Source organism: Siniperca chuatsi, linkage group LG18, assembly GCF_020085105.1.
Source record: "Siniperca chuatsi isolate FFG_IHB_CAS linkage group LG18, ASM2008510v1, whole genome shotgun sequence".
Lineage (NCBI taxonomy): Eukaryota > Metazoa > Chordata > Actinopteri > Centrarchiformes > Sinipercidae > Siniperca > Siniperca chuatsi.
The window spans coordinates 1,475,820-1,497,588 of record NC_058059.1 but is presented as its reverse complement, the minus strand read 5'-3'; the positions used below and the strand labels follow the sequence as shown (position 1 = coordinate 1,497,588).

Here is a 21,769-nt window from a genome sequence, read left to right as displayed (position 1 = left end):
ACTTGTAATATTTTGGCTATATGGAAATCAATATAATAAATGAATCTACAGTTTAATACCTTTAAAGATGTGATTTAAATGTAACTGAACCACATGTAATAACATTAATTCCAACAGAGTCAGAAGCTAAGATGGTAGTTCCTGATAGCAGGAGTTGAACTGTAGGTGTTTTTCCTCCATCATGACTGGATTTACCGAAGCTGCTGCCTCATTTATTTATGTGTTTACAGAGGAATGGGTTCATCAAAATGTGTCATTTTCAATTACAGATATGGCTAGGGAAAAATCAGTAAGTAAATGTAGCTTTAGCTGAGGCTAGCTGTGGCTATCTCACCTGCTAGCTCTCTTGTTTTAGCTGTCTAGTTGGCTGTTCTCTTTTTGTTTTGAGCTCCGTTTCGTAGTTATTTTAAATTTTACATGCTGTTTTTATGGAAATGATACATGTCTTTGGCATATTTTTCATACTTTTCTCCATTTCTGTCCCTTTTTTATTATTGTTTATTTATGCATTGATTTTATGTCCTTACTGTTGCGTGAGATGTAACTATTTATGGTTTTACTTTTACTGTGTTCTCTTATTTTAATTCAGTGCATCCCTTTTTAACTTTTCATATGTGCCAGACAAAGAGGGCGATTACAAGAAGGCTGAATCCTAATCAGTGGACTGCAGTTTGGATTAAAGCTTTTGTTCAATTAAAATTCCAGTCTAGTGATTTGTATTCAACCTTCTGTTAAAAATACGAATTATAAACCCTCTTGCCTTCTCCATAAAAAGACGTTTCGTCATTATATTCCATGCCAAGACAAGTAATGTTACCAATCAAGTCACACAGGTTGCGGTCAGAAGGAAAACAGTCATCACTAATTTTCCACGTCTGGCTTGTGAGTCATTCATCTTTCTGTTTTGTCATATTCACTTTAATTTGCATCTTCAGACACACAACCATTCACCATGCATTCACCGAGTGCTGCTCCATAATCAAACCTGTCAGTTTCTGATGATCAAACAAAGAAACTCATTAAAGACGCCTCGGGAGTATGTGCTGACAGAGCGCTTCATGTGCTGCATTCAGTAATCAGTTCTGGATTCAGGCAGTAGTGGAAGAAGTACTCACATCTTTAACTAAAGTAGCAGTACCAGTACAACAATGTAAACATACTTCATTACAAAACAAATGTTAAAAATTCAAGTAAAAGTACAGAAGTTGTATTAGTGTTTGTGTCCACCTGCCCAGGGCCTGCAGAAGGAAATGAGCTAGTAGCTAATTAATGTTTTCGTACCTGTTCCCTGACAAATAAATGTACTGTCCATTTTTTTAATGTAAATTCTCATCTGAAAGGTAACTACAGCTTTCACATAACTGTAAAGTACAATATTTCCCTCTGAGATGTAGTGGAGTAGAAGCAGAAAGAAACACAAAATGAAAATACTTTTAAAAAGCACAAGTACAGTAGGTCTACTTGAGTACATGTGATTAGTTACTTTCTACCACTCGATTTGGGATAATATCAATGGTTTGCGTAAGTGTGTTGATTCCTCATTGTATATTTCAGTTTGCACTAATAACTGTTTTCCTTTAAAGAGGCGAACAGGCTTCCTCCGTATCCCAGCACACACTCAGTACATACAGTCTGACAGCAGTGGAAGAAGTAGGCCTACTCAGATCCTTTAGTAGCGATACCACACTGTGGAAACACTCCATTACAAACAAATATCTTGATTAAAAATATAACAAGCAGCCTGAACATACAAGTACGTAAGTATTATCTGCAAAATGTAGGCCTACTTAAAGTATCAAAAGTAAAAGTATTCATAATGAATGAAAAATTACCCCTGTGAGTGTTTTTATTAACACATATTGTACTATTTGAATATATATAATATATATATATATATATATATATATATATATATATATATATATATATATATATATACTTACAAACTTATAAAACATGATGTATTATCATGTTTTCAGTTCATCATGTGTTTTGTACATAAAATCTTAAAAGTAGGCTAACTGGCTAAAGCTGTGGAGTAAAAAGTACAATATTTGCCTCTGAGATGTAGCGGAGTAGAAGTATAAAGTAGCTTAAAATAGAAATACTCAAATGTGTATTAAAGTACCTCAAATGTGTTCCTGAGTGCGGTACTTAAGTGAAAACACTCGGTTACATTAGGATCAAAATGTCTCCACAAACAACAAAACAGAGGACTCACACAAATGTTTTGTGGTGTCGTGATGTGGTGGCAAGTTTTCATTTTTTACTTAATTTTTTATTTAATTTTTGTTTTTTCCCCCGTCTGTTAGTTTTGGTTAAAGTCATGATGTTATTACACTCCGATACAGTAGGTGGCGGCATTCACCGTTAACGCTGGTTTGTAGTCCGCCAGTAAAAATCGAAGAAGAAGAAGAATGTTTTGTGGTAGTTTCAACGTCGACCACCAGGGGGCACACAGGAGTGAAGGGGAATGAAAAAGTGGACAAGGTCGCAAAGAAGGCATTAAAGAAGGAAAATGTAGAAATGCAAATAAGAATCAGTAAAGCGGAAGTAAAATGTATAATCTGGGGGGAAAATTAACCAAAAATGGCAATAAATGTGGGACAGTGAGGGGAAAGGGAGACATTTATACCATTTCCAAAAGAGTATTAAAGTAAATAAGGTAGGAGGGGGAGACAGAGAAGAGGAGAACTTTAGATAAAAGACTTTTATTCCCCTGGAACACACTGGACTTTTAATATTTTACCTCTTTGTGCACTTTATCGCTTGGCACTTCATATTGGCTTACACTTTTACCACTTTGTATTATGTTTAGTATTCTTGTATGAATTGTATTGAATTATTTATGCTGTGTTTTTGTAAACTTTGTATTTAACTTGTTAAAACTTAATAAAGATTTATTTTTTTTTAAAAAGAGACAGAGGAGAGGAAACGGTACTAACGAGACTGAGGCTGGGACTCTGTGCTCTAAATAAAAGATTAAAAATGGTGGGGAGACATCAGACGGGTATGTGTGAGGAGTGTCAGGAAGAGGAATCGGTGGAACATGTAATTCTACATTGTAGGAAACATCAGAGAGAGAGAGTGATGATGGATAACAGACAAAAGGAACCAGGGATGCAGAAACTCACTTTAAAAACAATGCTAAGTGTGAATGATAGAGCACAGGTGAGAGAAACTGGGCTTTATTATAAGATATAATGGTAAGGGTTTTAATACAATTTGGGTTTTTTGTTTGTTTGTTTTTTGTTTGATTTTTTTTCTCTTAAATTTATTGATTTAAATTTTTTTATTTTTTTTTTTTTTAAATTTTTAAATTTTTAATTTTAATTTTTATTTTTATTTTTATTTTTATTTTATTTTTATTTATTTTATTTTATTTTTAAATTTTAATTTATTTTTTTATTTTTTTATTTAATTTCCCTTTTTGTAGATTATATTTTACTGACTGATCCACTCCGGAACAGAAGGTGGCGGTAATGCATCATTAAGCTGGATGCCAACCGCCGTTAAAGAAGAAGAAGAAGAAGAAGAAAGAAGAAGAAGAAGAAGAAGAAGAAGAAGAAGAAGAAGAAGAAGAAGAAGAAGAAGAATGTTTTGTGGTAGTTTCAACATCGACCACCAGAGGGCAGTCGCGGGCGCGTCGCTACGTCATCGACGTGCGACTGTAGTCGGCGTTACCCAGCACACAGCTGCTTTCGTTTGTGGTCAAACGAAACAGGAGGCTCCGATGCCTGGCAGTTTTAATATGGCAACTGCTATATTTAGACAGTTGGTTGGAGATACTTTCTGTACTTGTAGTCGGTGTTTTTTAAAGTTGTGGCTGCAGCCGGTTGTATAAGGTTAACGTCACTATGAGCTGGCTAGCTGTGGTCTGCGGCTACACGTGGTAACATTCAGGTTTTTAACAGTTTTGTTTGGGTAGTTTGGTTAAAACAGGCAAAGATAGACGAAGACTTTGAAAATGTCCCGAAACCATAAGAGACACGGCATACCGGACAGGTGAGCGACAGAAACGGACTCTTTTCTTCTGTTATAACGTCGAGCTGACTTTGATTAGGCTTCTGTTGGGATTAAAACGGTTTATAGTCAACCCTTTATGCGATTGTTGAGTGTTCATAACTAGTAACTGTGTTTAGCTAGCATTAATCTAACCATGGAAGTCATCTTGCTGTTATGTAAAGTTTAATATTCAGACTGGGAAAACAGCCACTAAGTAATCTCTGATTAATACTGATTGATGTGTTAAAGACCTCAGACACTATAGAGCTCCACTGGTGCTGGATGTTTGAATATCTAAGAGCTGACGATGCTTTGGTCAGTATGTATTATTTACCTTACCTCAAATGTATCTTTAGATATTTTAATACGGACAAGTTACTGATCCACCTACATACAGTAAACTCATACTGATATAACAGCTGGAACCAGTGCCTGTACTGGTGGGCTCTACCACCCACTGAGACCGTAATAGTATAAATAGATTTTTAATATTAAGGTATTAAATTCATGTTAATTCTATAATTTTATTTTTGTCAACAAATCCCATACGCAGACACAACCCAACAACATGTCGGCCCGTCACAGATCTGTAGCTTCCTGTTTAAAAAGGCTAAAAAAAGTAGTTTCCTCAAACAGCTGCTCGCTGTAGTTTTTATCAGACCAACAGGAGGAAACAGAGCATCTGTTGGGGACTATTTCCAGCGGCGGATGAATCCACATGTGGTGCTGTAGTGAGTGTTTGGGGCAGCAGGACGGTGTGTGTGGGCCTGAGGCAGAATAAACTACAGTGTGTGTGTTCGTGGTGATGAAGGAACAACAGAGCGGCTCACTGATGTGTTTTAATAGTTTCTGGACAACATGGAGGAAGAAGATCCATCAGCTCTGATTCACACACACACACACACACACACACACACACACCTGTTACCTGTTCGTTCACTGCTGGTTTGAGTCTGAACATGAAGAAGCACCAGAACGATCCTTTAGGGGATTAAAGTGATTCAATCTACAATAGCTTTATAAAAGTCCCCACCACATATTAACAAAACAAACCCATTAATCTGACAATAACAGCTGTGTGTCACTGCAGCCCCGATGTTTTTCTTCCCGATAGATGGCTGGATTACAAAGCTGTTGGGAAAAGACTCCGCGGGACACGTTTCATTGCCTTCAAAGTGCCCCTGAAACAGGTAACGGGAAGTCTCTCAGTCTGTATATCGCTGATTTTGACACAGAGCAGCGAGATTGTGGCTGCTGATGAAAATCTGTGTGTTTCCTTTAGTCTTTGACGCGTCAGCTTCCATGCTCTGATGTCTTCGGTCCCTGGGAGCTGCGGGACACTTTGAACAAAGAAAACCAAGAACTTGGTTTGATCATCGACCTGACCTTCACCACACGCTACTACAAGCTACAGGTAAACAGACACACGCGTACGTGTTTTAATGGGGTTTCTTTTTCAATGTAAATGGATAAAAACTCAAATAAATAAATGAAACATGCACGTTTCCTGTGTGTAGGACGTACCGGAGTCTCTGCTGTTTGTGAAGATCTTCACGGCCGGTCACGAGGTTCCCAGTGACGATACAATCCTGAGCTTCAAACGTGTCGTACGCAAGTTTCTACGAGACAACGCAGATAACGGTGAGATGAAGATGAAGAGTTACTACAACGAGTTCCACTGGGGGGGATGATGTTGATTCACTCGTCTGCATTGCTTTCGATCACATCGTGTGCTCAGAGCAATAAGCTCAACGAGCCCAGCAGCCTTTTTTTGCCCCGAGTTTCGCCTTTCCGGCTACATACAGTCTGCCCTACCTTGTTGCAGCTGTGCGCAGCCTGAGAGGAAGACTCTACTCAGGGTCTGCGTTATAGTGCTTAGGGTAAAAAATCATTTAGTCATTTTTTTATTTGCAGTTAATAATTCTCCTAAAAAGATACATCAGTCAAAGATAAGGCAGTAGCGGAGAGAGCTCTCCGTGCTAAAGATGCTAACACAACATTATCAAAGCATCAGGTCTCGATTAAAGAAACAAAACATGATTTTAACAGTAAGTGGGGTGAGTGCATTAACAGTACAAAGGTTTTTACATAGCATCTCTCTCTCTGTATATACGATGCGTATCAAGACACAAATCGGCAGCGTCTTTATGTACGTTTAACTTTCTAGAAAAGCATCAAATTTATCATATTTGACACTTTTTCAGCTGCTGTACCCTGAATACTCCATGTGTATGTTAAATAACACGAAGCTACGCGATTCAAGTGCAGCAGAGAGGAAGAAGTGTTGAGCAGAGAAAACAAGCAGCTGAAACCTTGTTACAGGCCAACAGACTGAACACATTGTTAGGGTCACTTATTTACAGGAGGGCCAAGAAACACAACCTTTGTTACAGGAGAGAGAAATGTAGGAAATGTTGTCTTAATTTTGAGAAACACAGACTCTTGGCTTCTTCTGAACCTGGTCTCATGTCTTGACAACACAGAACACCTTTTCTATCAGGTACAGCTCTGTATGTGACTGGTAAACTAAATGAACTGTGCTCTTACAGATACACCTGATACAAGTGAACTGTCGTTTCCTTTCCAGACAAACTGATCGGAGTCCACTGTACCCACGGCCTCAATCGCACCGGCTATCTGATCTGCAGGTGTGTACAGAAGGAGCCGTACTGTGGCAGTTTGAACGTTAGGTGTGGACAGTGTTTAACTGCTGTGTCTGACCTGCAGGTATCTGATAGATGTTGATGGGATGGATCCTAAAGAGGCTGTAGAGTGTGAGTACTGATGTTAGGCTCCTATTTGAATGTGCGTCGGGCTCATCTCTGAATGAAAGTAAAGCATCTTAAATGTTGTTTTGTTCTCAGTGTTCAACTCCTCGCGGGGCCATGCCATAGAAAGACAGAACTATCTAGAAGATCTACAATGTGGACCGAAGAGGAGGTGAGGGTTTTTTTTATGGCTTTGTATGGTTTGCACTTAGCAGAGGTGAAAACCCTTAGTCCCCAATTGCCACATTTTGCGTTAAATCGTCATAACAAGTCATCTGAGCACACACACATAAACACATGTTTTTAGATTCAGTGTGAGGATATTATCTCAGTTGTCCATCACCAATAAACGTCCATAAATCAGCTTAGAAATAATAGACGCTGCAGAACCTGCCTGAGAATCCTGCTGTTTCTAAGTTTCCTTCAGTCTCACAGTGATCCAGAGACAGCTGTCTGTCCGTCCACGGGTCCACTGCAGACAGGAGCTGCTGACTGCTGGTTCGGCTGCTCTGATGGGACAGTTTGTCAACATATAAACAAATATAGGCCAAAATTATATTTCCTGTCTACTTCCCCCAAAGCATCATGGGAACTTCTGTCTGAGGGGGGCCCACAGTCAGACTTGTCCTATGTCATATATGATTCATTATTTCACATAACTGTCTGCTCTCGCGTGACTCGATCTGTCCCGTGTGATCTTTTGAAACAGTAACGAGGGGATGGAGGAGTCGGAGCAGGAGCCGAAGAGAGGTCGCGCCACACGTCGGCCGTTAGACTCCGACAGCAGAGAGGAGAGACAGCCCCTCTTTAACGAGTCCTGGTACCACAGGTGGGGACAGCAGCTCAAAAGACCGCTTAAACAAAAATGTGACCTTTACTTTTTCTACGTGACCCCCTTAACCTCCTGTGACACCTATCTCCAAATGCATCAACACCCCCGCTGTGCAGACAACTTCTTAACAAATGCCAGTGTTTTTGCCCGGTGTGAGGGTCGTCTGAGGGGGTGGAGTGGGAGTTATGTTTGGTTTTTTTACAGACACTTTGTATTTTAAGATGGATCTCTGAGTATTTATAGCTTGCTGTTGTTGAGTTTCATTAGTTTTGCATACTTTCTGGGGTCTAATGGCAGAACGCCTTTACACCTCAACACAGTCTTATCAATTAATAAAAAAACAAAACAGTGAGAAGCCATTAGGAGAGTCAGAGCCTGTTCCTATAGAGCTGTAATTTGTGAGCCTCTTAAAGCTGCACTAATCAATATATTTAGCCATGCTAGCAGTCCGACTCTTTGAATGTTAACGTCTTCTTCTTGTTAACGCTAACTTTGTTCAGACTGAAGCATCAGCAGCTGCTGGACTGCGATGAGACGTGCTTCATCGTTCATGCTCCCCTCAGGATGAACTGTAATAACTCTGCTGATCCTCTGACTTTCCATCTAGCGCCACCATCAGGTCGACACGTTAACGCGTCCGACACTTTGGTTTCTGACCAAACACCTGCAGAGCTGATGGCGCTCCCATCAGCCTCAGCTGCACTCTGTGTTCACTGCTAACTAGCTAATGTTAGCATGCTAACACGCTAAAAGAAGATGGGGAACATGGTGAACATTATACCTGCTAAACATTAGCATGCTAACATTATCATTAGCTCACAGCACCGCTGTGCCAAAGTACAGTCTCAGATTGACAAAAAGTCAAATAAATAAAGATAAACACTTCCAACTTATGTTTATTCACTTTTTGAAACTGTAGTCATGACGACCTGGTGATTTAGCATCTGGGCTTGAAAGTGCTTTTTGAAAAATTCCTCCTTCCCAACATTTTGGGAAATGCGCTTATTCGCTTTCTTATTGAGAGTCAGATGTTCAGATTGATACCAGTACAATAAATCTGCAGCTACAGTGAGCACGTTTCATCACAATCCGTCCAGCTGCTGCTGAGATGTTTCAGTCTGAACAAAGTGGAGGACAGACGGACATCTGCAGAGCCACGGCACTAGCATGGCTAAAATCAAAGATCACTATGTGACTGAACGTTCCTCATAGCGTTCGCTGTGGACATGGCCTTCCTCAGTGGGCATGTTAGTCATTTATTTACAGACAGATTCCTCTTTCTCTCTCTTCTAACGTCCTCTGTCTTTCTTTCCTCCAGCAGATCTTTCCCTCCAAGAGGAACAAACCACCGCTCACATCACCACCATCCGCACGACGGCCGTCTTCCCAGTCCACCATTGTTACCCCCGCCTCCTTTCTATCCACCAACGGCAGCCCCTCACAACCCGTATCGATGGACCCGCTCTCATCCTGACAGCCAGTGGAGGAGACCCCCCAGCCCAGAGGAGAGCCGGTCCAGATATCCTCCAGCAGAGCCGGAGTGGCGTCAGTACTCCCGCCGGCAGGAGGACAGAAGGAGAGCTCCTCCTCCCCTCCCCCAATACTCCCCACGCTGGACCAGCGAGTCCAACAGCCTCCGTGACGGACCTGAGAAGGAGTGGACAGGTCCCAGACATCACCACAGACATTCACACAAAAACAAAGACAACACATATGACAACTACTAGTCCGACCTGCGTTTGACAGAAGCCGGGACGCTGAGATGTTGCCCTCAGTTTTAAACAGCTGCAGTGTGATGACAGCTGAGCTGATCGCAGCACAGACCTCTTTATGGGTCTGTCGCTGCATTTAATTGAGCTTTATACTGGATATCTACTGTCTGTCCTAAAACAATACTCACATGCCCACATGAATAAGTAATAAGAGATGTCCCGAGCCGATCCTAAGTATCGGCATATTTTAATGGATCGGTATCTAAAATAAAACCGATCACAAGCCGAACTTTACTGCACTCTGCTGTGTTTGTCACCTCGGCCTGCTGGTGTTGCAGCTCTCCTGTAACACAGCCGGCCTCCGCGCTGCAGCGGTTCACTGCGTATGAGAGTGAAAATTTGAGTGTTTTGAATGTGAAAAATGATTTGATTGCGCTGGTTCGGACTCTGTTTCGCATCAGCAAAGCTCCAGCGTACTACAGATTCTCAGTTTCAGCCGGCGATGGCGGCACTTTCGCCAGTTAAAACGAACGTCGCCCGCAATAACGTTAATTTCGTGAGCAACTTGGTGACGGGCTAAACTAGAACCTGGCTGCTGTCTGGTTTGTGTGTCTGTACCACCGCTGTTCGACCGCAGGACTGAAACAGGACGAGAACACTTTAGATCAACATAGTGTTGGCAGCAGCGACCGTTTGGACGGCCGGGTCAGGAAGAGTGACGTTCTCTCCTTAGTGTGCAGTTTATATGGACGTCTCGCTCTCCGTATCCCCTCCCCTACACGCACAACACTGTCACTGAAAAACACATCAGAAAGCAAAAAATATCCAAATAATTTTTAATGCCTGTGTTTTATTTTTCAGTGGAACTTGTTTCGGTGCCAATAAAATGTTTTCCAAAACAAATGTTTCAGTGCCAATGTTTCCTTTTTCAGTGCCAGTTTTGCTTTCAGTGCCAGCGAGTGCTCCACAGAGGAGCGTGTGTTTAAAGGATTCACAGCGATCTGAGTCCGTATTAAAACAATAGTCCGGGGCCCACATGAACATGGAAACAGGTTTTTCCTGCTGTAATCCTTCCTGCCGATCGCACCGGACATTAAAAGATGCCTTCGCGATGTAAGTGATGGGGGACGAGATTCAAAGCAACGTCATTCTGTCGGTCCAGACTGAAGCATCAGCAGCAGCTGGACTGCGATGAGACGTGCTTCATCGTTCACGCTCCCCTCAGGATGAACTGTAATAACTCTGCTGATCCTCTGACTTTCCATCTAGCGCCACCATCAGGTCGACACGTTAACGTGTCCGACACTTTGGTTTCTGACCTGCAGAGCTGCTGACGCTCCCATCAGCCTCAGCTGCGCTCTGTGTTTACTGCTGATTACTAAACTAGGATGGTGAACACAGCAGTCTAAACATCAGTGTGTTGGCTTTGTCATGAGCTCACAGCACCACTGTGCCCAAGTGCAGACTCACAGTGACAAAAAGTCAAACAAATAAACACTTCACTGTGTTTTTTTTTCCACATTTTGAATTTTGGGAAATACGCTCGTTTGCTTTGCTGCTGAGAGTTATAGATGTTCAGACTGACACCGCTCTCTGGTGTGCGACCAACACCTGACCTGTTACCTCAGTCATTCGCTGAACTTGATTAGTTTTCTTCTGAAGTATAAATGAATCACGTTCCTATTAAAAGCTTCACGTTATTAGAATCAGTACAGAGAGGGAAGTGATTTTTTACATGAACCCTTATACAGCTTCACTAGATAAAACTACATTTACTGCTGTACACTTGGGAAATGTCCCTTTAAGTTACCTGTAAATCTTCTAAATGTACTATTTTCCCGTATTTTGAAGCGACTCTGCCTTTAAGAGAGGACTGACTGTTGTTATCAATAACTTTGGACAGTTTCTGTATCCCTCTTCAGTCAGCATCCCTCGTGATGCGGTTGGTGTGCTCACTGCGCATGCGCCGAGGCTGTCACGACTCGGACGCTGCTGCAGGTGGAAACATGGCGATGAAGGCGCTCAGAGGGATGGTGAACGGGGCCATGAGCGAGCTCTCCTCGGCCGTCAGCGGGAACAAAGCTCCGGCCGCCGCTCCGGCCGCCTCCCGGGAGCATGTGATGGCCGTGAGCCGGGACTATATATCCCAGCCCCGCCTCAGTGAGTCCCTCTGTGTCTGAATCTGTCAGGGCGGTAGGAGTCCTGCAGCACTCTGTGTTTCTAAAGCTACAAAGAGGTATGCGTCATTTTAAAGAAATCAAACAATGCTGAAGTCACATAGACTGATGACGATGCATCAGCTGTCAGTCACCCGTTCACCTGTCAGACATCTGGTGAACACGGCGTGCGCTTTACCATGATTCAGTGATTTCAGCTGAAACAATTAGATAAATCGATTAGTCAACTGGCAGAAAATTAGTCTGCAATAATTATAGATGAACTGTCTTCTTTTTTTTTTAAATAGAACAAATCACTGTTTGCAGCTTCTCAGATGTGAATATTTGCTGTTTCTGTTGTGAATATCTTCTAACCGTGACAGCTGGTCAGATATAAAACAGAAGATGGAAACTTGTGATGGCATATTTCATGATTTTCTGACATTTAGCCGAAATGATTAACTGATGGAGTGAAAATAATCCCCAGTTGCAGGAATGTGTGTGGGCCTGCAGCTCCCCCGTCCTCCTGCCAGAAATACTGTGTATAAAATACATCTGTGAGCGTGAGATCAACCTCGGAGAGGCTGATTATTTTACTCTAATAAATGTAAGCAATCGATTTATTGTTTGGTCAGTAAATCTTTCAGAAAATAATGAAAAATGTCCATCACAGTTTCCCAGGTCCAAAGAGACATCTTCAAACGTCCAAAACCTAAAGGTGACTGGAGTTTTTTGCTTAAAAATGACTTTAAACGATGAATCGATGATCAGATCTAATTTCAACTTCAGGTGGCTCAGGCTCACCTGTAGCTGCAGGCCTGCCTTCCGCTGACACTTGTGTTTGCATTCCCAGTCTCAGAGCAGCAGGAATCCATTCAGGTTCTGTGTTTGCACTGTCGTCAACACATCCTGTCTTCTGTCCTCAGCCTATAAAACAGTGTCCGGAGTCAATGGTCCGCTGGTGATTTTGGATCAGGTGAAGGTGAGGACTGTGATTCATATTTTCCTTTTCTGGACAGACAAGCGCAGAGTTTAAGTTTCCCATCACTTCTCACCTTTTTTAACGCCCTCAAGTCTCATGAGAGAAAGTAAGTCAGACAATTTCTGATCCACCGACGGAGCGTTATTTTTATCATGTGTGGTGAAGTGCAGCATGTTTGTATTCGTGTTTTAAACGGCACAGAGGGAGCTGGAGATGGATCATAGAGGGAAGGGAAGGCCCATTAAAATATTTTACTACAAAGCAACTCTGTTGGCTGTTACACAAGCGCACCATGCTGGCTTGCTTTATAATCTAACAGGAGTCCCCCCCCGTAGCTCCATTAACTGCCAAAGCAGGTGCATGTTCCTGGATATGTTTTCGAAAGCTTTTATAACGCCACATTCCTCACACTTCATCTCAAACAGGACGGACACAGTTTGGAACATGCAGAATAACTCGCATCGCTCACTTGTTCCCTGTAACTGACGCCTGCGTTCCCGCTTCGCTCCAACAGTTTCCGAGGTACGCCGAGATCGTCCATCTCACCCTGCCTGATGGTACCAAGAGGAGCGGGCAGGTGCTGGAGGTCACCGGCTCCAAAGCTGTGGTGCAGGTACGCTCATCTCAACAACTCTGGGATGGACCGCCATGAAACTTTGCACAGACATTCATGTTCCCCAGAGGATGAATGCTACTGACTTTGGTGATCCTCTGACGTTTCCTCTAGCGCCACCATGAGGTTTAGATTTGTGCTTCTGAGTGACAACTGCAACAAATGTCCATGACTGTCGAAGCTTTCACTTACCCTGTTATACTTTATTATAAAAATAATAAAGCAATTTAGATAACTGATAGCTCTGAATAAAAATATGTAACCCGCTGGTTTCCTAAAACATTCTGTAGAGTGTCCTGCAGTACCTGACAGAGATTCAGACCTCAGCATTATGTTTTCAACCAATAGCAGCACTGTAGAGGTGGAGGAGATGCATGCTAAAACCCTAACTATGGCCAACATGGTAAACATTATACCCAATAAACATCAGCATTGTCACTGTGGGCATGTTAGCACGCAGATGTTAGCATTTAGCTCAAAGCACTGCCGTGTCTAAGCACAGAGAAAATCTGACTTTCTTTAAGCTCCCCATCCTCAGAGGTCCAGGTCTCCTGTTAGTCCCATTTCCATCCTACCTTTAACTTTTCTCAGAGGTTTATGTGCACAGACTTGCACTTAAAATGAACATTAAACAGGCAAATTCTAAAACAGAGTGCATGTAACCCACAGTGGGAGGACCCTTCTAACCCGCTGCTCCTGCGATGTGATGATTGATGCACAGTGTGGATGAACTCTTCTGTCCGTCCTCCTCATCCTCAGCTCCTCCACTCTGCCCCCTGCAGGTGTTTGAGGGGACTTCAGGTATCGATGCCAAGAAGACCAGCTGTGAGTTTACAGGAGACATCTTGCGGACGCCTGTCTCCGAGGACATGCTGGGTACGACACACAACACAATAAATATGTCACATTCATTTAGGTGCAAACTGAGGCGACTTTATATAGATCCATGTTTACCAGTGACGGTTAGTTTTCTTTGTACTCTACTGACAATCCTAAACTGAATGTATGCTTATCTGAAGACGTGTGTGTGTGTGTGTGTGTGTGTGTGTGTGTGTGTGTGTGTGTGTGTGTGTGTTTGCAGGTCGTGTGTTTAATGGATCTGGTAAACCTATCGACAGAGGACCCACAGTCCTGGCTGAAGACTTCTTGGACATCATGGGTACGTTGACTGTTTGACATGGGCATGCTCTGAGTTTTAATGAACTTACACGGAGCAGCAGGAAATATTCGGTTTGCATGAGCAGCAGCGAGTCAGGTGAGGCTGATATTTGCTACATGGAAATACGGCAGCAAACAGTGGAGGAAAGTAACTAAGTACATTTCCTCAAGTACTGCACATTTAGGGCAATTTCGAGGTTACTCGAACATAATAAAAACAAGAGAGAAAAGCTTGGCACACAGCTTGTACTTCAGGAGCGTGTTATCAAATGAACAGTGTTAGCGCACACTCAACCTGCAAAAATATAATCAGGATCTTTTATTCCTTATTCATTATCTTCATCAGCCTCATGAAAGCATGCAACGGGCCAAAGGCACTTTGTGTAGTGATTTGCAAAAACATACAGGTGTGCCAAATAGGCTTGACCACCTTACCTTACTAACACACTTTATGTTGGCTTTTACATGAAATATGACCCATCTGTGTGATTCTAGTAATTGTTTTCATGTTGTAGGCCAGCCTATAAACCCTCAGTGTCGTATCTACCCCGAGGAGATGATCCAGACCGGCATATCTGCCATCGATGGCATGAACAGCATCGCCAGAGGGCAGAAAATACCCATCTTCTCTGCTGCAGGGCTACCACACAATGAGGTACACACACACACACACACACACACACACACACACACACACACACACACACACACACACACATTAATACATGTGAACACACAGGTACACATGCAGACACACACAGGCTGTTTCAAAGCTAAGTTAATTTCCTGACCGATATGTTCTGTGTGCCAAATCCTCGGGGCTGAATCTTAATTAAATTTGATGAATTAATTGTATCACTTCCCTGTAATTAGCTAGATTTAATTAGGTTAAAGTAAGTAAGAGAATTTTTTTTTAATTAGGCTAAAGATGAATAAATGACTTTGTTCAGATATTGTTAAAGAGCGCCTATTCGTATGATTTCCTCCACGTTTCTCTTTCTGCTCTCTTCCCTCGCTCCCTCGGCCCGTCAGATCGCAGCTCAGATCTGTCGGCAGGCCGGTTTGGTGAAGAAGTCCAAGGACGTGATGGACTACAGCGAGGACAACTTTGCCATCGTATTTGCAGCCATGGGGGTGAGAACTTCAGATCCTTCTTCTCTAGCAAACTCTGACACTTTGAAGGCCGAGAGTGAACTTAAAGGGCAACTTAACCTCCCCGTTTCAGCTTGAACACGCCTCCTTCACAAATTAAAAAAAAAAATGCATTCAAACCCAGACTCGCACCGTCAGACTGTTGCTCCAGTCGATGACGGAGGTTCATGGAGACTGACAGAGGGGAGAAGAAGAGAAGGAAAAAGAGATACTAGTGAAAGAGGAAATGCGAGAGAAGAGCTTTAGCAAAGGTTTCACCAAGAGATGTCCACAGTGCAGTGACACAGCATGACAGCGGGAATACGCTTCCCCATTAAAGGTTCTTCTCTCTGCCACCAGGTGAACATGGAGACAGCCAGGTTCTTTAAGTCTGACTTCGAGGAGAACGGTTCCATGGACAACGTGTGTTTGTTCCTCAACCTGGCCAACGACCCCACGTATGACCTTTGACTCATCACCTTCCTTTCACTTAAAAAAAAGACGATGCAAAAGAATAATTTGCCTCCTACTGATTAAAACACAGACAGTGAAACTGAGGGATGATGAGGTTGGATACCCACACCTCCATTTTCTATACCAAATTTAAATCCCCTCATTTTGTTGTCGCTAGAAGAGATTATCTGTTGAAACAAATGATTATTTCTTGAAATATTGAAAAGCACGTTTTTGCCATTTTGGAGAGGTTTCGGATAGATTTGACACGTGAGGTACATTTCGTACTAATTGCCTTGTAAAACCTGAGAGCTTTTAAATATCAACTTCAGATTTAGTACACTTGTAAACAAGAAGTGTAGGAACCGGGAAATGTAAAGTTTCTGAGTGAGTGAGCTTTATGAGTCAGATGTTTGGAGGTTCACTGTAAGAAACAAAAAAATGTTCATTTCAAAAGTTCATTTTTAATTTATTTAACGGAAAGTGTGTATTCACTGCCCTTTATTTTCATGGAGTGAATTATTAAATTCATTAATTTCAGTTGTAACATTTAAAAGTACAAGTGTGTTCTTCAAATGAAGCCATTAACCATGGTTCTGTGATGTTTACATCCAAAGACATTAAGCATTAAGTTACGTAAAAACAGGTGGAAATAGGCCCAAAATGACTAATTCATGAAGAGGTTAAACTCCCTTCTTTTTTGCAGCATCGAGCGAATCATCACGCCTCGCTTAGCTCTGACATCAGCAGAGTATCTGGCCTATCAGTGTGAGAAGCACGTCCTCGTCATCCTCACTGATATGAGCTCCTACGCGGAGGCTCTCCGAGAGGTCAGCCACGGTTTCAGTGCGTTTACTCTGAAATGACTATAGTTAAATGGGAAATAAATCGTGAATTTACTCACCTGTGTGCAACTCATCCAATCTCCGTCTCAGGTGTCTGCAGCCAGAGAGGAGGTGCCGGGCCGGCGAGGTTTCCCTGGCTACATGTACACGGATTTGGCCACCATCTATGAGAGAGCTGGCAGAGTAGAGGGACGTAATGGCTCCATCACCCAGATCCCCATCCTCACCATGCCCAATGACGGTACTCACACACTCAGCCACACGCTCCGGATGCTCATGACTGCAGTGCTGGTCTTACAGCGTGATCTTGTGTCTCTCAGACATCACCCATCCTATTCCTGACCTGACTGGTTACATCACTGAGGGACAAATCTACGTGGACAGACAACTTCACAACAGACAGGTAATGAAGAGCGGTGTCACAGATATGTTTAGATACTTTACAACGAGCTCATCAGGAATCAGGAAGCAGAAACTCTACACATCTTCCGTCGCAGACCGAGAACTCATCTGTTCAGACTTCACCTAACATAAAAACTAAACTCTCTCTCTCTCTTATTGTTTCTGAAAGTAGCACTTCAGCATATTTGATGAAGTTGATGTACTCTTATATTAGCAACCATTTTGTTTCTGTGAATATGAACATCAGGAGTTGGTTTTGCAAGAAAAGCACTTCCAGAAAGTGTTGCGGTGTGAAGGATTGTGACGCCGCTGAGACTGGTTATATGGCTGACTTTCATCTTACAAATGTCATGTCACCAAAATAAAACGGAAACAACCGGAGCATTTCGTCGAGATTCTTTAAATTTATAAGCCTACATGACATGCACATTGTTGCACTATTGAACAAAGACAAAACAAAACACAACAACCAACCAACAACCTTGACTGTCAGAGGCGTCTTGTTGAAATGAAACGCAGATCCGGTTCGTTTCCTCTGGAGCCGGGACAGGATGTGTGCGAGCAGCTGGTGACTCTGTATTTCGGAGGATAGAAAGCAGCAGAGGTAGAAGTTTTTACTCCTTCCATCTCATCGATATCTTGTCTTCTTTCCTTCCGCTGGTTTAGATTTATCCTCCCATCAACGTGCTGCCGTCTCTCTCTCGTCTGATGAAATCTGCCATCGGGGAGGGAATGACCCGCAGAGACCACTCTGATGTTTCCAACCAGCTCGTAAGCTCACACACACACTTCCTGTTTCATACTGCATGTACTTACTTTTGCCATCCCACTCTGAAAATGTGTGTGTGTGTGTGTGTGTGTGTAGTATGCGTGTTATGCCATAGGGAAGGATGTCCAGGCCATGAAGGCAGTGGTGGGGGAGGAGGCTCTGACAGCTGATGACCTGCTCTATCTGGAGTTCCTGACCAAGTTTGAGAAAAACTTCATCTCCCAAGGTGCAGTGGGGCACGGCAGTCCATCAGTCGATTAGACACATTTATTTTAGATTTTGAAGTCATTTATCAGGCCTAAGGACTAGTCAGGTCAAGTACATTTTATTTGTTATAAATTTACCTCAGGGGCTTTACAGTCTGTACAGCCTCTCCACCGTCTCCTGAAGGACGAAGATCCTGATGAGAAGGAGTGAAAGTAGATTCAAGCATCTTTTGACTCGACGAGATCATCGTGTTTCGCTCAGCACTCAGAAACATCTTAAGACTCACGCTTTTAATCTCGCTTTTGACGGCCACTTGCGCTCCGTTTAAAATCAAAAGGTAATTTGAGGTTGACACCCCGGCTCTGCAGAGATTGAACAAAGTTTAGTTGCAAAAAACAACTTCAAATTCAAAAGCATTGAATTTAGTTTCCTCCAGAAAATAATATTAATGATAATAATGATTAACTGTATTTATACAGCACTTTTCAAAGCAAAGTTACAAAGTGCTTTACATGGTTGAACCAGGATTAAAACATGTCAGGAGGCAACGAGGCAAAAAAAAATCAGACATTTAAAATAATACAAAATAAAATGGAAATGAAACAACAATAACATAAGATGAGATAAAAAAAATCGTGGGGTGCTTTGGGAGGACAGGTGCAGTTGGTGTTCTTTGAATAAAAAAATAGAAAAGTATCAAACAATCAGATGCGGTCAGTGTCGAGATAAAAACAATAATAAAACAGATAAGACATGATAAGAAGTGATTTAAAAGATGTCACAGTTGATTTTAGCAAAAACTTAAATGAATTGATCATTTTTATTTGGTTAATTGGCATTTATGTAATTAATTATGTCATTAGAAATGATTGTTATGTACTGCTGGGAAGTACTGAAAAAGATGTGATATTATAATAAATGAATCTAGATCATATTGTCCGTCCTGGTTTATAAATCATACTTTGATACTTTGACCATGAAACGGGTATTAAATTGCATTCTATGTGCTATTAAAAAGGTCTTTTAAAAGTCTTTCAGCTTAGTGAATCTGCATGAAACACATCTAAAACCAACACCGGATCAACACGAAGTCGATTTATTGATATTCCACATGTGTTTGTGTGTGCAGGTGCCTACGAGAACAGGAGCGTGTTTGAGACGCTGGACATCGGATGGCAGCTCATGAGGATCTTCCCCAAAGAGATGCTGAAGAGGATCCCTCAGAGCACCTTAGCCGAGTTTTACCCCCGAGAAGCCAAACGTTAACTCACACACTCATCGGTATCTCTACCAGTCCTGCCGCTTCCATCTGTTCAGTGAAGTCTCACTGCATACATACAGTATAGTGTGATCTACTACATATGATGTGATGCTGTAACCGTCCTGACGCTTGTGACGTTCATGTGGCCTTGGCAACAAACCATTCCCGCTTAAACAACCCGAAACACGGAGAGGAAAATACTCCAACATACACAGGTGTTTGTGTGTGTGTGTGCAGTGTGAATGTAAAGAGTGTAGAGGAAGGGAACAACGTGTCTTTAATGTGTGTGTGGGTGATGATGATGATGACATTTTGATTATAGTGTCTATAATTAGCAAAGTCCAAAAATAAACAAAGTAATTCACATAACGTCTACCATCAGGTAGAAACCCCCTGTAAAATGTGAATTGTTGTTTTTACACTTTGGTTTCTGTAGGGATTAAACAAATAATTAATCAGCGAGCTTTAGAGTTGGTAGGTTCGGTTTTGTTACCTTCGGACAGAACCAGGCTGTTTCCAGTCTTTGTGCTAAGCTAACCGACTGCTGGCTCCAGCTACATACAGACATGAAGTGGTATCAATCTGAATACCTAACTGTCGGCGTATTTCCCAAAATGTCAAACTGGTCCTTTAAAGGTAGAAGAAGAAGAAGACTGCTAGCAAGCAAACATGATTGGAAACAATGCAGATTTCAAAACATGCATAAAATCAGCTCAGAAATATAAACCGTTTGTTTAGTTTGTAGTTTGAAAACTTCCCGGTGAAACTTTAACATCAGTGTTTCGTTGTCCTCTCTGGTTGAAAGCACTGCTGGCTGGGGTTGGGTGTGGTCAGAAGCGTTGCACCTGTAACCACACCCAACAGTGATGTCACAGTGTCCTGGAGTACACCTGTACATCACTGCAGCAAGGCGAGAAGTTTAACCTCTGGAGGTCAGCGAGGACAAGATTTTTAGGGGGTGTTAAGTTACTCTTTAATATGCACATATGTCCTTAAGGTTGATATTTTCAGATCGTTTAAGTATTCCTGTAGATATAAAACATATCGGCCTCGTCAAGAACAGAGTAAAGCTGTCAGCCCGCTGTGCGATTTACTCAAAAATAAACACTTTGCTATTTGTTCTTTAAAGGCTGAAGTAAAGCTTTACCATGCAGCTGTTGAGTCAACATTTCTCTGTCTAAACACACTGCAGCTGCTGCACGAGTAACAGTCTCACCCCAAAAGTTTGATGACAGGCGTGTGTGCTCATTAAAATGTTTTTCTCTTGTCCGTCAGCGCACATGTCCTTGTGCATGCCGTACGATGGTGACACTGTGTCATGTACTGCCATGGGCTACAAGGCCTCGTTTGGAAGAATGCGATTTTTCCATTTGACACTAGCTTTGATACTTTTCAAGAAAGCCACGTCTGTAGTGGGAGAGCCAGAAGATTAAGAATTATATTAGAGCATTTTAATGATGATGATACGTGTGAGGAAGCTGTGTGGGTTTAAATGAAATGTCCCATCATTCCTTTACCTCTTGATGTTGTCGTGGTTTCTTTAAATTAGCATCGTTTTATTCTGCTGCCAAAAGCTTGAAGTGATGATTGTGTTTCATGTTTTCTGTGTATGTGTTATTTTTAAGTTCTCAGCCATGAAGTGTCTACAAACGATGTATTTCTGTTTGAACAGTGTGTGCATATTGACTGGATATATTAATCAGCTTGCATGCATTGTTGAATGTTTCCTGTTGGTGCCTCAAGTATCATGAAATAAAAGCTGCTGTCTCTGATTATTTATGATCAGATGTGGTGTTTAATGTTGTAATGGACCATCATAAACAGGCTCCATGTAACAGCAGAAGCCTGTTCCTATAGAGCTGTAATTTGTGAGCCTCTTAAAGCTGCACTAATCAATATATTTAGCCATGCTAGCAGTCCGACTCTTTGAATGTTAACGTCCGTCTGTCCTCCACTTTGTCCAGACTGAAGCATCAGCAGCTGCTGGACTGCGATGAGACGTGCTTCATCGTTCATGCTCCCCTCAGGATGAACTGTAATAACTCTGCTGATCCTCTGACTTTCCATCTAGCGCCACCATCAGGTCGACATGTTAGCGTGTCCGATAGCAAACACCTGCAGAGCTGCTGGCGTTCCCATCAGCCTCAGCTGCGCTCTGTGTTCACTGAACCAAGATGGTGAACAAGATAAACCTGCTAAACATCAGCACGTTGGCTTTGTCGTTGTGAAGCACCTCAGACGGCTCCTGCGTCAGGATAACTTTAATTCAGGTCTCATTTGTAGCTGAATTACAACAACTAAGTTGCTGATTGAGTAAAAATTGCTTAAAGAAATAATGTTAATCTAAATAACTGATGACTAGCAGCATACATCGCCAGCAAACACAGTAAGAAGTGATCCTGCCTATTACAGAGGCGGAAAGTAACTCAGTACATTTACTCAAGTACTGAATTTAAGTAAAAGTTTGAGCTACTT

The 21,769-nt window shown here is 42.1% G+C and overlaps 2 protein-coding genes across 5 annotated transcripts; both read left to right on the top strand.

Moving 5' to 3' along the window:
• Window positions 1–3,603: 3,603 nt before the first annotated feature.
• dusp11 (dual specificity phosphatase 11 (RNA/RNP complex 1-interacting)) lies at window positions 3,604–10,220 on the top strand. Of its 4 annotated transcripts, none has more exons than XM_044174236.1 (9): window positions 3,604–4,005; window positions 5,096–5,195; window positions 5,288–5,419; window positions 5,523–5,646; window positions 6,593–6,653; window positions 6,733–6,779; window positions 6,870–6,945; window positions 7,483–7,602; window positions 8,927–10,220. In XM_044174236.1, the coding sequence occupies exons 1-9, from the start codon at window positions 3,968–3,970 to the stop codon at window positions 9,330–9,332; spliced, it is 1,104 nt and encodes a 367-aa protein (XP_044030171.1). In that variant the 5' UTR covers window positions 3,604–3,967; the 3' UTR covers window positions 9,333–10,220. The 4 variants fall into 4 exon arrangements, with proteins under 4 accessions (XP_044030171.1, XP_044030170.1, XP_044030173.1 ...); XM_044174235.1 differs by having other exon boundaries at window positions 8,924–10,220; XM_044174238.1 differs by having other exon boundaries at window positions 3,605–4,005; window positions 5,120–5,195.
• A 1,019-nt stretch (window positions 10,221–11,239) lies between these two features.
• Window positions 11,240–21,069, top strand: atp6v1b2 (ATPase H+ transporting V1 subunit B2). The gene is made up of 14 exons (XM_044174233.1): window positions 11,240–11,477; window positions 12,400–12,455; window positions 12,970–13,068; window positions 13,851–13,944; window positions 14,150–14,227; window positions 14,742–14,881; window positions 15,259–15,360; window positions 15,718–15,815; window positions 16,517–16,640; window positions 16,746–16,896; window positions 16,976–17,058; window positions 17,724–17,828; window positions 17,923–18,052; window positions 19,163–21,069. Exons 1-14 carry the CDS (start codon window positions 11,255–11,257, stop codon window positions 19,297–19,299), a joined length of 1,620 nt encoding a protein of 539 aa, XP_044030168.1. The 5' UTR covers window positions 11,240–11,254; the 3' UTR covers window positions 19,300–21,069.
• The last annotated feature ends 700 nt before the right edge of the window (window positions 21,070–21,769 follow it).